We start from the raw sequence: 13,077 nt of genomic DNA, 5'->3' as shown, positions 1-13,077 counted from the left end.
AGGCGACGCGCTGAGCCGCCGTGCCGGAGGGGACAGGGGTCCCTGCAAGATATTCTCTGTAGGGGAGGTGATGTCCTTGGCATGGTGAACTCGGAGGGGCCTTTGAACAGCCCCCGGCACTTTGTTCTGCGTTTTCTGCCCTTCTCTCTCCCTTCCCCCTCTCTCCTTTTGTCATTTTTCAGGCTGGATGTCAGCGTGCCGCGGGTCCCCTCTGCTGCCACAAGGCACGCGGGATGGAAAGGCTCTGCCCCATGGCAGGAGGAGGAGAGGTTTCCTTCTCTTCCGAGGTCAGGGTGGCCGCTGCCGGCCCTGCTGGGTGCTGGTAGGAGGCTCGGGTGCCCCGGCCACCCCAGCAAGGGGCACGGGGACCGGCCACCCCCGGAGGCCCCCACAGCTCTGCTGGGGAGAGCGGCCTCGCTTCGCTTTCTTTCTTCTTCCTCATGGGCAGCCTAAATACCTTCTTAATTTCATCTCATTATTTCCTGCCTAAATAATTCCCGTTCCTCCTGGGGACCGTGTTTAAACCTTTGATCTTCTCTGAAGTCTCGCAGCCCTGATCACATCCTTTCTATTTAAATGAATCAAACGCCTTTTTGACTCATGATTTATAGATTTGCCCGCCGAGGAATTCAAGGAGCCCCGGTACAGCACGCCTCAAAAAAAAAAAAACCCGCAGTGTCTCCAGCCCGAGCCAAGGCACCCTGGGCTGAGCCAGAGCACCTCTGGCAAGAGCTGCGTGCTGCAGGCCCTGCCTGGCTCCTCGTCAGGGTTATTGCTGCTCCTCGGCCTCCCTTCAGCCCTTCTGCCCTCCAGCCCGCTCTGCCGGCTGACGGATGGCGCTGCCTGGGCTCGGGCCCAGCCTGGGAATTGCCATCCCCAGGTCAGGAGAGGGTGAACGTGCCTGAGGCTGATGGATGCTGTCCCCCGGGATGGGGTCACAGCTGCTGTGCTGCACAGCCTCAGCCTCCTGTTTCCTGGGGGGTACCGGGGCATGGAGCAGGACGGCTGAGAGCGGCCGTGTAGGGGTGGGCGTGATGGATGCGGTGCCCAGGCCAGCCGTAGATTAACTGGAGGGAGGTGGGTGATGCTGGCAATGGGGTGATGGCGAGGACGGCCATGTCACAGCGATGGAGAAGCCAGGAGCAGCCTGTCCCTACACCCAGAGACCCAAGGCTTGGAGGGCTACTCTCAGCCCCTCATGGCCATGGCTAGGGCAGCACGCCGGGCACACCAGGCAGCTGGAGCGCAATCAGCCAGCACCACCGGGCATCTCCATCCACGTGCAGTCCCTGGGATGTGCTCCCAGTGCTCACCAGCACGGCTCCAGCCAGGCCGGGCATGGGGCAGAGAGCCCGGACGAATGTTATTGTTGTTGTTATTACCCATAAATATATGCAGGCACTTAATGACCCTGGCACAGAGCACTTCCTGGCGATTAATGGCCAGTTGGTGTTAATGGTCTTCAGCGGCACCTCGGGCCATCGGCTCCTCCCAGCCCATCATTAATCCACAGGAAATGTCTCAGGCATCGATCCTCATTGCTTAATTAATAAACACAACTTGCCTCCCCGGCTGAGATTTAGAGCTACTTGCTGCTTCTTTCCCCACTGCTCTGAAGGTGACTTCTAGAAGCACGGGTCTCTCTCGCACCTTGCTTGATTTTTTGAGGCCTTTGTGGCTTTTTCCCTCCCAGCATTCATTCAAGAGTGGGCTAAGACGTCTTTTTGCTCCCGGGCAGGCTATGAAAAGCCTGATGCTGGGAGGTTTGCATCTTCTGCCCTCCATCCACTGCAGGACGGTGAGGTCCTGGCGCTGCAGCATCGCGCCTCCAAGCCACGGCCGGGCATCCAAAGCAGGGCCAGAGCACTCGTGGTGTTTCTCCAGCTTTTATCAACAGTTGGCTTTGTGCAGCGAGTGCCGCAGTATAAATCACGTTAATTCCTGAGGTACTTTTCCGTGGTGAGTCTGAAATTCCCATTTTGGTTCGCTGTCTTGCCTGGCGAACTAAATTATTTTCATGGCCCCTTAAGGGCATATTGTCAGCCCAGACTTACTGCCGTTATACACCATATCTGAAACATTAATATCTCTTCTAAATATAGTGTATTGACAAGGTATCTGGTATAGTGTAAATCCTTGGGACATTTGATCCAGATCATTAAAACTGAGTGAAGGAAGGGAGGAATAGATCAAGTTACCTTGCCGCTCTTAATTCAAACAAGCAATGAATTATTCATTCCGCTATTAATTCTGCAGTCCTCCTGCTTTTTATTTATTTCTCCCTGTATTTATTTTTTTTTCTCTCCTGGACAGACAGCTCTGGAGGGATGCTCGGGCACCGGTGACGGGAGCGCTGCCCGCGCAGGGAGGATGGGGCGCAGGGGCACGGGCTGCCTGGCGGCGCTGGCCCTGCTCTGCGGGGTGCTCGGGGTGGCTCCCAGCACAGGTAAGAGCCTGAACACCACGGGGACACCAGGGCTGGCCGGGGAAAGGATCTGGCCCGGGAGCCATCCAGGTGTGTGCAAGTGTGTGAGACAGGAGTGCACTTGGTTTGCTGCATCACGTTGGTTTTATTGAAGATTGAAGTTAGGGATTGTCCAGCTGCGGTTACAGGCACGTTTCTGAAGGGGTTATTAGCTCGTGGAGTTGCACACGTGTGTATGTATACCCACACACACATATAGATGTGTATATATACACATAAATGTTGCAGTATATGTGGTAAACCCACATTTTATCTGTACAAGGTGCCCCTCGGATGCAGGGTGGGTTCAGCACACAGCACAGTACCTGGGGGACCAGGGGGGCAGCTCAGCCCAGCAACTCGCTAACTGGCAGCATCCCTCCCCCCAAAAAAAGGCACCAAGTCCCTAATTACCCAGCTGCCTGCACCACGGCTGCTCCCCCTTCCTGCAGACTTCCCTCCTGGAAGTTTAGTTCAATAACTTCAGTCCTTTAGCACAGCCCCACATCGCTTAGTCACCTCTCCCCGGTAATTAGCAAAGCAGTGGTGGATGCTCCGGTGGTGGGATGGAGCTGGCGTTGTGCACCCTGTCCCACTGCCCAGCCACCATCCTTTTAGGGTTTCCCTCAAAATGGGGTGTCACATCTGCCTCCCACCCCTCTCTCCTGCCACCCAGGCATCAAATGTGGCGGGGTGCTCTCGGCACCCTCCGGCAACTTCTCCAGCCCCAACTTCCCGGGGCCGTACCCCTACGAGACAGAGTGCACGTGGCTGATCGTGGTGGCCGAGGGCTCCTCCGTCCTGCTCTCCTTCAGCCACTTCGAGCTGGAGTACCACGCCGCCTGCGCCTATGACTACCTCCAGGTCTACAACGGGGCCACCCGTGACCGGGGCAACCTCCTGGGCACCTTCTGTGGCCACAGCGCCCCGCCGCCCTTCGCCTCCGCCTGGCATGTCATGGCCGTCGTCTTCCGCTCCGACCGCCACGTGGCCAAGCGTGGCTTCGCCGCCGCCTACCGCAAAGGTAGCAGGGGATGGCGGATGTATCTGTCTGTCTGTCCATCCGTCCTCCCTCTGACCTCAGTTTCTGTGTCTCAGATGCCTGCGGCGGGCAGCTGACGGGGCTGTCCGGGGAGATCACCAGCCCGCGGTACCCCGAGAGCTACCCCAACGACGCCGAGTGCCGCTGGAGCATCGGGGCGGCTGGTGGCCCCGTCACCTTGGTCTTCGCTGACTTCCAGGTGGAGGGTGGCCAGGGCTGTGGTTTCGACTACGTGGCCCTCTTCGACGGCCCCACCGCCGCTGCCCCCCGCCTGGGTCGCTACTGCGGCAGCGCCCGGCCGCCCCGCACTGTCTCCTCCACCCAGCACCTCCTCGTCCTCTTCAAGTCGGATTTCAACATCGTGGGAAGGGGCTTCAAGGCCCATTTCTACTCGGGTGCGGGGTTGAGGGGGGCTGGGTAGAAGGATGTGGGGAGGGGTGGTGGTTTGTAGTGCCTTCCCTCCTGCGGCAGCTCAAGGAGATGATACTGGAGGGAAGATCTTTGGGGGGACTCCATGAGGTGATGGTGGGAGTTATAGACCATGATGCAAAGCAAATAGCTTCATTATGGCTCTTCCAGGCCTTAGCTTGACTTTCTCTCAATCAAGAGATGCCCTTCTTATTGCTCATGATGTGCCATGGGTTAAGTGTCCCCCCTGTCTTCCCCCATAGGACACTGCCCATGGTCTTTACCCAGGTTGCTGCCATCCCCCAAAACTCATGGGTGGACATTGGCCAAACACAAGGCCAAGGAGCAGTAATGTGGAGGGTAGAACAGGCTTTAGCAATAAAACAAGTGCTCAGCAGCCAGGAGACTTCAGCTTTCCTCTTTTCCCCCAAGCAGGAGAGTGCCAGGAAGTCTACACCGCCATCAAGGGGAACTTCTCCAGCCCTCAGTACCCCAACTTCTACCCCAACAACCTCCAGTGCCAGTGGAGCATCCAGCTGCCCCCAGGCTACCGGATCAAAATCTTCTTCTTGGACCTGGAGCTGGAGGCCCGGAGCAGCCTGACCGGTGGCTGCGACTACGACCGCCTGTCTGCCTTCGACGGCGGGGCCGAGAACGCCTCGCTGCTGGGGACGTGGTGCGGGCACGACAGCCCGGCGCCCGTCACCTCCCACGGCCACCGGCTGCTGCTGGTGCTCCGCACGGACCGCAGCACGGCCAAGAGGGGCTTCTCCCTCACCTACGTTGGAGGTAAGGTGTCCGCTCCTCCTGGTGGGGTGCAGGAACCAGGGGGCTTTTAGGGGATGGAGGAGCCAGGGGAGGTGGCCAAGCACTCAGGTGCCAGCTCATGCATTAACACCAGTCACTTTGTGGCTGTGCCATCACATCACGGCTTGCCCAAAGGCCACCAAGTGCCCTGCATGGCACAGCCACAGGTGGAAATGTTGTTTTCTCCTCCACTGTGAGCGGCACAGGAGGATCAGGACCCTGCTGGCCCCATGGGCTCATCCCCACTGCATTTGAGCCCCATCTCCCAGCCGGTGCACCCAAAGTGGGAGGAACGCTGTGCAGAGATTTGTCAGCCTCCGCAAAAGCTAGCGAATTTATGGAGTTCGCTGTATTTCAAGATAATTACATCTGAGCTGACCCGTGTGTTGGGGATGATTCATGCCTGTGCTCGGCACAGGATGAGCCTTGGGTCCACAGAGTGGAGGAGCAGCCTCAGCATCCGCGGGTGGACCCGGGTGCAGCATCCTGCAGAGCTGCTCGCACGGCAGCACAGGAGCCATGGCTGCTGAGCCAGGTTCTCAAGCTTTTATCCCTCGGCAGCAGAACCGTACATCATCTGGGGTGTAGCAGGAGGGATTTTGGAGTACACGGCTGTGGGAGTCGGAGAGGGGATGGAGTTTTCCCCTAGGCCTCTACAACCTGAGAGGGAGAGAGCTCGTACCAGGCACCCAGCAGGGCTACATATCATCCCCAGGACCATGGAGATATAAAAAAGGGGCATCTCCGCTTCCACAGCTCTTAGTCCATGCAAATATTTCCCTTTTGTCTGGGCCCATGAAGTGAGTTGGGCAGGGCGTGTGTGATTTACGGCCGTTTGCATGAAAGCCTTCACGCCGGGAGAGAGGATCCATTTTCTCCTCCTCCTCCTCTTGATCTAATGCACTTTAGTTATTTGGTAAATCTTCTAATGGTTTTATAATGCACTAAGTGTAGCAAAGTGACACTGTTTTTTCATATTGATTTTATTGCATCTTACCAGTTTCGTAAGGCCAGGATTCAGAGGGAGCTGGAATAATTCAATAATTCATACTGCCCAAGTGCTTAGTTCAAGCTCAGCGAGGATTAACCTTAGAGGAGTGGGGCATTCTCCTCCCTACTGCCCTCCCTGCACTGCTGCTTTCTGCACCCCGAGGAGCCACACAGGGTGCCAGAGGGAGGGCAATGGAGAGGGACTGTATTTTGTATAAAATAACACTTTCTACATTACAGGTGTAGCTCTTTTTTTCCCCTGAAAAATCATTTATTTGCTTTGGTCCACAAGCCAGAGCTGTGGCAGTAGTGGTGGGTACCGCACGAGGCACAACAAAGCTGTGAGGCTGGCGTCCCCACCAGCCCCAGTGCCACCACCAGCTCCGTGTGTCACGGGGACAGTGGTGGTGGCTCTGGGCCGAGTTGCAGTGGTCTCTGTAGGTGGCACAGCTGGGGAAATGCCAGCAATGCCTCACCCATTTCTTGTTTTCTGCCCCAACAGTTGTGCCCATGAACGTCAGCTGCACACGGACAGACTTCCACATCCAGATCCCCGTGCGGGCCCTGGCCCAGCTGGAGAGGAACAAGATTTATTTGGGGATGCCCTCCTGTGCGGCCCACATGGTCGGCTCCAACTTCAAGATACACACCCGCTTCGACACCTGCGGCACCGAGTCCCAGGTAAAGGTTTGGCAGACATTCCCTTAAAGCCAGCCGGGCAGGGGCTAGCCCTGGTCCCTCTCAGAGACTGCTCAGAGCTGCCCCATGGAGCTGAGCCCTGAGGAGCCTCAACCCTTGTCTTGCAGAGACGAAACAACACCAATATCATTGTCAGCACGCTCTACATCGACTTCTCAGCAGGCAACCAGGAGGACATCCACCGGTACGAGGTGCAGTGCGAGCCGAAGAGGAAGGAGGCCGCGGTCACCCTCATTGCTGGCCCCGGCCCGCAACGGCTGAGCCAGGCCGAGAACCTGGTGGAGGCCCAGCAGCGGGAGGCAGGAGGGGTGGACACCCGCGAGGCCAGGAGCCAGGACACCAGCGACATCGTCTTCATCAGCATCTGCATCCTGGCCGGGCTCCTCATGGTCATCGCCGTGGTCGGGCTCGTGCTGCTGTAGTGAACTCATCCCTGCTCAGCTCGGAAATGCCCCCCAAAATTGTCCCTCAGCCCAGGCTTAGCGCTAACGCAGCTGCTGAGACAGAGGCCCCGAAATGGAGCCCAAGCCCAGCCTCCACCTCCTCCCCGCGCCTGAGGGATCTGGGCAATAGGCAGCCGCTTCCCTTCCCCATCGGTTTTCCTCTGTCTCTCAATCTGTCCATTTGGCTCGGGAACGCACTTCTCGTGCTCCGTAACTCTTCCCGCACCTGCTTCCATTTATTTTCCCTCTGGTGCCGCTACTTTCGGGAAAGTAACGTTGTTTGCCGATGGCTGCAAATAATCCTGTCAATTATTTCTCGCTGAATTCTTGAGCGTACAGACTACCCCCCAAATATAGCAATATTTCCAACAAATATTTTCCGTGCTCCCATCCATGCCTGTGTGGGTGCCATGGATCCCTGCTGGAGGCGGCTGCAGACGCCGACGTCTCCCCTTGGCACGCAGCGATGGGTGCAGCGCACGTAGGTGCTTCGGGGAGGTGTCTCCGGTGCCCATATGCGGTGTCTGAGCGGTGGGGATGTGACGAGACGCGTTCATCCTCGAGCTCCCCACTGCTTCTCCACGTGTCGTCTTCTCACAGGGCTTACCTGAGCGCTTCAGCCACCCAAAGGCTGGAGAAAATGAGAGCAATCTGTCCTTTCCCCTGTGTTTTCCTCCTTCCCAGTGTGCCCAGGAGAGTGGTGTGCCCCTCAATCCTAAACCCGGGGGCAGGTATCGCTGAGCACCCGGGGAAGTGTCTCTTACATAAAGCAGGGCGATGGGTCAGCTCCTTCTGATTTACACCGACCCCTCGCTGGGGGCTGGATGCTGCCAGTTCCAGCTCAGCATCGCTCTCTCCTTGGGATTTTGCTGTAAGGAAGGCTGGGAAATGTCTTGTCCTGCCCCGATGCAAAACAGGGACAGGCTGGAGACCACCCGAGGTCTCCTGGGTGGGAAAAGTGGTGGCAGAGGCCAGGAAGGGACTTTTTGGCCAGCAGTTTTTAGCCACAGCCAGACACCAGTGATAAACCACCCGCATCCCCATCCCAGGGGCATGGTGCAGGACCAGCCCCAGTGTCCCCTGCCCCTGCACGCAGGAGCTGGCCACCGGCACGTCCCCTCCCTGTCCCCAGGACGGGGCAGGTCACCGTGCTGGCACTTCCCAGGCTGGACAAAAGCCCCTTGTAGCCAGCTGGGGCGCGGGGCCGGAGCACAGGCTGGGCTCCCTGCCACCCTCCTGGCCTCGGACAACCTCTCGCCATCAATGGGGCTCTGTGCACAGGGTGCTCGCCGAGCTGCCGAGCGTGACGGGGGACGGCGAGTCCCAGGATGCGAGGTGCTGGGTAATCACGGGGATTTGTTCCACCTTTTATTGTGGCTGCCCAGTGCTGGGCATGCCGCACACTCCCAAGGGCATGGTCAGCAGCTGGGGTGCTGTTTAGATCTGGTGCCTTGTCCATCTCTTTTCCAGGGGTGGTTTATAAGGTCCAGGTTTGCACGCTAACCCGGCCATAAAAGCTAACGCCGTCCCGATGCTTTCCCAAGCAGATGTGTCGCACACTCTGCTTGCCGGGGATTTATGTGGCCCGAGGGGCACAATTCTGCTGATCCTCGCCTTTCTTTCAAGGTAATAATACAACGGTTGTGGGCTTGGTGGCTGCAGAAAGAAATAAAACCCTCTGAGCACTGGCTGGGTGCTCCCCACTTAGCAGGCAACCCCTCTTTGGTGGATTTCTCCATGAAATACCCAGTGAGAGCTTTTTCCTCGGTGATCCCAGCAGTGCCCAAGGTGCTGGTGCTGGGCACAGCCCCCGCTGCTGCAGTGGGTCCCTCGGTGGGGCTGTTTCTCCTTCCCACCAAGCACGCCCTGTGGCTGGTAGTGTGCTGCGGTATGCAGCAGCACCGTCTGCCTTGGGGAAAAGACGCTTTTTAGCGAAAACAGCTCCAAAATACTGAGCAGATGCTGGTGCTCCCTGTGCAGGACACATTTGGGGTTATCCAGGACACCGGGGTTTGTAACACCGGCAGCCCCAACGAGCTGATGTCCCATGCAGGGGCCGTGAAGTCTGGCTCCGAACCTGCTTTCCCTCTTTATCTTATTTTTTCCCTTCTCCAGGAATGCCAGGAATGAGGCAGCTCTGCTCCTCTAATCCACTCTCCCCGCCCAAACCTGCATCCCCTCCTGGAGCAAGCCTCTGCATTTCATTTAATAGCGACTGCCCCGGGGCGGCGGCACGGGGAGCTGGTAGGCTCCCACCTCCTTGCTTGCTGGTTTTTGGGGTCACTTAATACCAACTTCCCCGAGCACACGGGGGTAGAGGTGGGCACAGCACAGGGACACGGCCAGCCCCAGCCCCCTGCCACCCTGTCACCTTGCAGATTCAGGCACCTGCCGGAGACCCTCGGCGGCACAGATGAGGAGGCAGCCGCTGTCAGCCCCGCCAGCTGGGGAGACATAATGGAGCAAGCATATGGACAATTAAAAATGCAACGGCGGCGTTTACCGGGAGTTGTTTCCCGGTTTATTTTCAGCAGCGCTCGCTCCCATTTCCTGGCCATCCTGCCCCATGGGGACAGCAAGGTCGTCCTCCCCCCCATGCTTCCTGGGGGTTTTGGTGTGTAGAGGTGAAACGGGGGCATTTGGGGAACGTGGGGAGCAGTTATTTGGAGGAAAGCATCGCCTTGCAAGTCACCCCAAACCCTGAGCTGCCAACAGCCTTGCCTGAGCACCCCTGGGTGCTGGCAGGGCTCCCCGCTGCAGCACAGCCCTTGGGGTGCCCGCTCCCAGCCCTGGCAGCATGGCAGCTCCATGGGGTCTGGCTTTGAGGCTGCCCCTGCCTCCCTTTTTGGGCTGGCCCTGCCCCTCACGGCTACTCTCCTCCTCCTCCTGCCACCCAGGACAAGAGCGCGGTGTTTGCAGCGTGAGCGTTTCAGCTGAAGGAAAATATTGGCTGCAGGAAAAAAGGGCTTTGCCATCTGGGCTGGCTGTGTTAAAAGAAGAGGGTTTGTCCATCAGAGGGGCACCCTTTATGGGGAGATAACTGCTCGGTATGTAATAATATGTAATTAGCAGGGATTATCCCGTAATCTAGTCTAATTGACAGCGATCGTAGATGTTGTTCAGTGCACTGCCAGCAGAATTAGCGCGTCATTAATTGCAGCGTAACCCTGGCATGGGCTCCCCCTGTTTGCATCCTCCAGCCTGCCGGAGCACCTCCATGCCTCAGTTTCCCCTGCTGCCCTCATAACCCAGCTCTGGGGTTTCGGGAGCTGCCTGGCCAGGCTTTTGCAGCTCTTTGTTGGCTCCGTGAGCCAAATCGGGTCTGTCCCCACCACAAGAGCTGCAATACTGCAGGGGGAGGTTGGGGACAGGGGGGGGCTGCGGTTCCCCTTCATCGGGGAAGGGGCACGGGGGGGATGTGCGAGGACATCTGGGGCTGCTCCTTGTCCGAGCACCTCCCAGCCCAGGGCCAGCCACCAGCCAAGCAAACCCTTCGCATGGCCGGGCTGCCAGTGAAGGAGATCTGAAAGTTTGGGTTCTTTGTGGAGAAACCTTTGAAGAGCCTCTCGGAAGATGAAAAACGCCGAGGCGCTGCGTGCTGCCTTTCAGGAAGGACGGGGAGGTCTCGGCTACTCCCTTCTCCTCTCGCCCAAGCAATTTGCAGCGGGATGAAGCTCTCCTTCCCCCGCCTGCTGATGGGGATCGCTGCTCACCTCCGGGAAGGGCTTCCCTTCTTTTTGCTCAGTGTGGCAGGACTCTCCAGATCCTTCAGCTTCGTGTACTCTCTGAAAGGAGTGTGTGGGCTGTGCTTAATCTGGCAGGAAAAGGGGAAAAAAGAAGTGCCTTTTCTGTAGTTTGGGTGCCTCCTTGGTTTAATGCTCCCCTGTAAAAGGGCACCAGCTACTTGAAAGGCACTGCACCGGGGAAACACAGCCCAAGGGAGCCACGGCTCAGATCTTCCATCCCTCCTTTTAGGCTGAAAGGGTTTCCCCAGCGTGAAGACAGGAGCTTGTGGAGTCCCTGCCTTTGCCAAGTGTCTTCCTGGCACCCTGCGACTGCCACCACACAGCAGTTCCAGGGTAAAACCAGAGGCGAAAGCAGAAGTGCACACCCAGATCAGTGAGACCCAGCCCCAGGATGCCTGAGGGGCCTTTTTGCCCCCCAGCTGGGTGTGTGACCTTTGTGGTGGGAGAAACCAAGCTGGGGATGGTCCTGCAGGCCCCCATGTCCCTGAACCATGGCTCATCAGTGCTGCTGGCACAGGGACGTATTGCAGGGCACTCAAACCCATCAGCTCACTTCCAACAGCCAACTTCCAACAAAGAGAGCAAATCTGGTCTTTATAGAGTAATTAAAAACTTGGCTGCTGAGTACCAAGGTGCTGAGCATCCCCTCATCACACTCAGCATCACTCTTTGAGAAAAGGAAGCCCTATTTTGTCCTATTGCTTTTTCTTCTCAGTTTTTGTCTTTTTTTTTTTTTTTCCCCACCTTCCTGGTTTTGTCCTCACACCATTCCCTTGTTCTCTGGTTCCCCCTGTGCTGCACGTCTCAAGCCCAGCCCTTGGAGATCTCTTCCAGTTCCTCCAGTCGTGTGTAATGCTCAGCCTGCAAATCTTCATCCCAAACGTTGCTGCTAGCTTCAACATCAGGTTGCAAGAGCTGGACCCAGAGCTATATGCTTAGGTCCCTTAGAAAACAAGTTGTAAAAGTATTAGTCCTTAAACTGAGGAAATTTAGATGAGTTTTCTGTTATGCAGTAACTGCATCCCTGCAGTTAATTCTCCAAAGAAAAATATTTGGTACGTACTGAGAATGAGGCCAAAAACTCTTCTCTGCAGCATGTGCTTCAAAGAGCTGAAAGGCATCCATCCAAAATAGATGGAGCAACAACAAATCTCTTTTCCCTGAAGCCTGTTCAGAAAAGAGAGGTATCAGGGACCAGGAGCGGACGTGATAAAGTCACCTAAAAGAGATGGGCCTGGCAGAAGTTTGCTTGTACCCCAAAACAAAGCCTGATGGCATAGAAGAGACGGAGCCTGTAGTTTGTGTGGAGCAGAAGGGCTCACGTGCATCTCCAGGTTGTTCAGCTCTGTGACTGCACTGTTTGGGCAGCTCGTGAGGTGAGCAAACGGAGCCCAGGCAGGCCTGCTGACAGCTGCTATCTCTGAGGGCTTGCACCACTTCGAAAGCTAACGTGCACAGGCTGAGATGCAAGCAGGTTTTGCAAAGGAAGTACTCTAGGCCATGGTAGGTCCTCGCTGATGTCCACATTGACCTTGTTTTTAGATTTTACAGTGCTGTTGTGAATGGTATCCCTGCCCCAGGACTGTTTACTAGTAAGAGAGGAAAGCATCCCCATCCCTCCCCACTACTGCAGGGGGTTCCCGGAGCTAACCTGTAAAAACAGAAGCGGATTTTGCTGAGTTGTTCTCTGAGTTGAACTGCCACTGCTGTAGAGCAGCTCGCTTTCAGACTGCAAGTGGGGACAGGCAGCTGCTACCTGCAGACAGGTTGAGCTGTATCTATTTGGGTGATTCCTTACTCTCTCCATGAGATGAGTTTTGCAATCCAAGGCACAGCACCACATAGGTAGGCCGAGGTTCTACTGGTGCACCTGAGCTGTGTGGGAAACTTCTCTGCTCTGGCTTTCATGAGGACCAGCAGTTCCTCATTTCCCACATTTGTGCTTCTCACACATTACCTAAATATAGCCAACGCAGCCTAGCACCAGGAACAGAAAGCTGAAAATAAGCACTGCAGGTCATGGCATTGCAGCTCTGGAAGCAAAACCTAAGACACTCATTGATCCTGAAGCCCTTTCATGACAGTCCAAGACACGTGAATTCACTTATAGCTGTGCAGTCTGAGGTTACTTACATGGGAAATGGATCTGATTGCTTGTAAGAAATTGAGGGGTTTCACATCTCTTCCTACAGACTGGTCATCAGGTGTCAACGTCTTCACTGACGCGGTATCCCTATAGTCACCACTCAGGCTGCCAGTTTGTGGTGTACTTTCTCCAACACACCTATTCTTAACTTTCTACCAGTAAAATGTCTTCAAATCTAGGCTCAGCCAGAGCTCTGGTTTTGAGAAAACCCAGCTGAGGACACCTTAGCAGCACACACAACAGAAATGCTCTTGCACTGGCCCAAGCAAACAAAACAGGGTTTAGATCTTATTAAGAGAACCTGCAATTGCATAATAAATTTTACAGAGTTC

General features: G+C 56.2%; 1 protein-coding gene across 1 annotated transcript; it reads left to right on the top strand.

Annotated features, from left to right (window-relative positions):
• Positions 1-2,370: 2,370 nt before the first annotated feature.
• On the top strand, positions 2,371-7,075 carry CDCP2 (CUB domain containing protein 2; the record flags this gene model as incomplete). Its single annotated transcript, XM_084528464.1, has 6 exons — positions 2,371-2,446; positions 3,141-3,488; positions 3,563-3,901; positions 4,350-4,703; positions 6,214-6,392; positions 6,518-7,075. 6 exons carry the CDS (start codon positions 2,371-2,373, stop codon positions 6,830-6,832), a joined length of 1,611 nt encoding a protein of 536 aa, XP_084384590.1. The 3' UTR covers positions 6,833-7,075.
• Between the last annotated feature and the right edge of the window lie 6,002 nt (positions 7,076-13,077).

The sequence above is a fragment of the Aythya ferina genome (assembly GCF_964211825.1).
Source record: "Aythya ferina genome assembly, chromosome: 8".
NCBI classification, from domain to species: Eukaryota; Metazoa; Chordata; class Aves; order Anseriformes; family Anatidae; genus Aythya; species Aythya ferina.
Note: the sequence above shows the minus strand (reverse complement) of the source record. Positions and strands in the feature narration are given on the sequence as shown.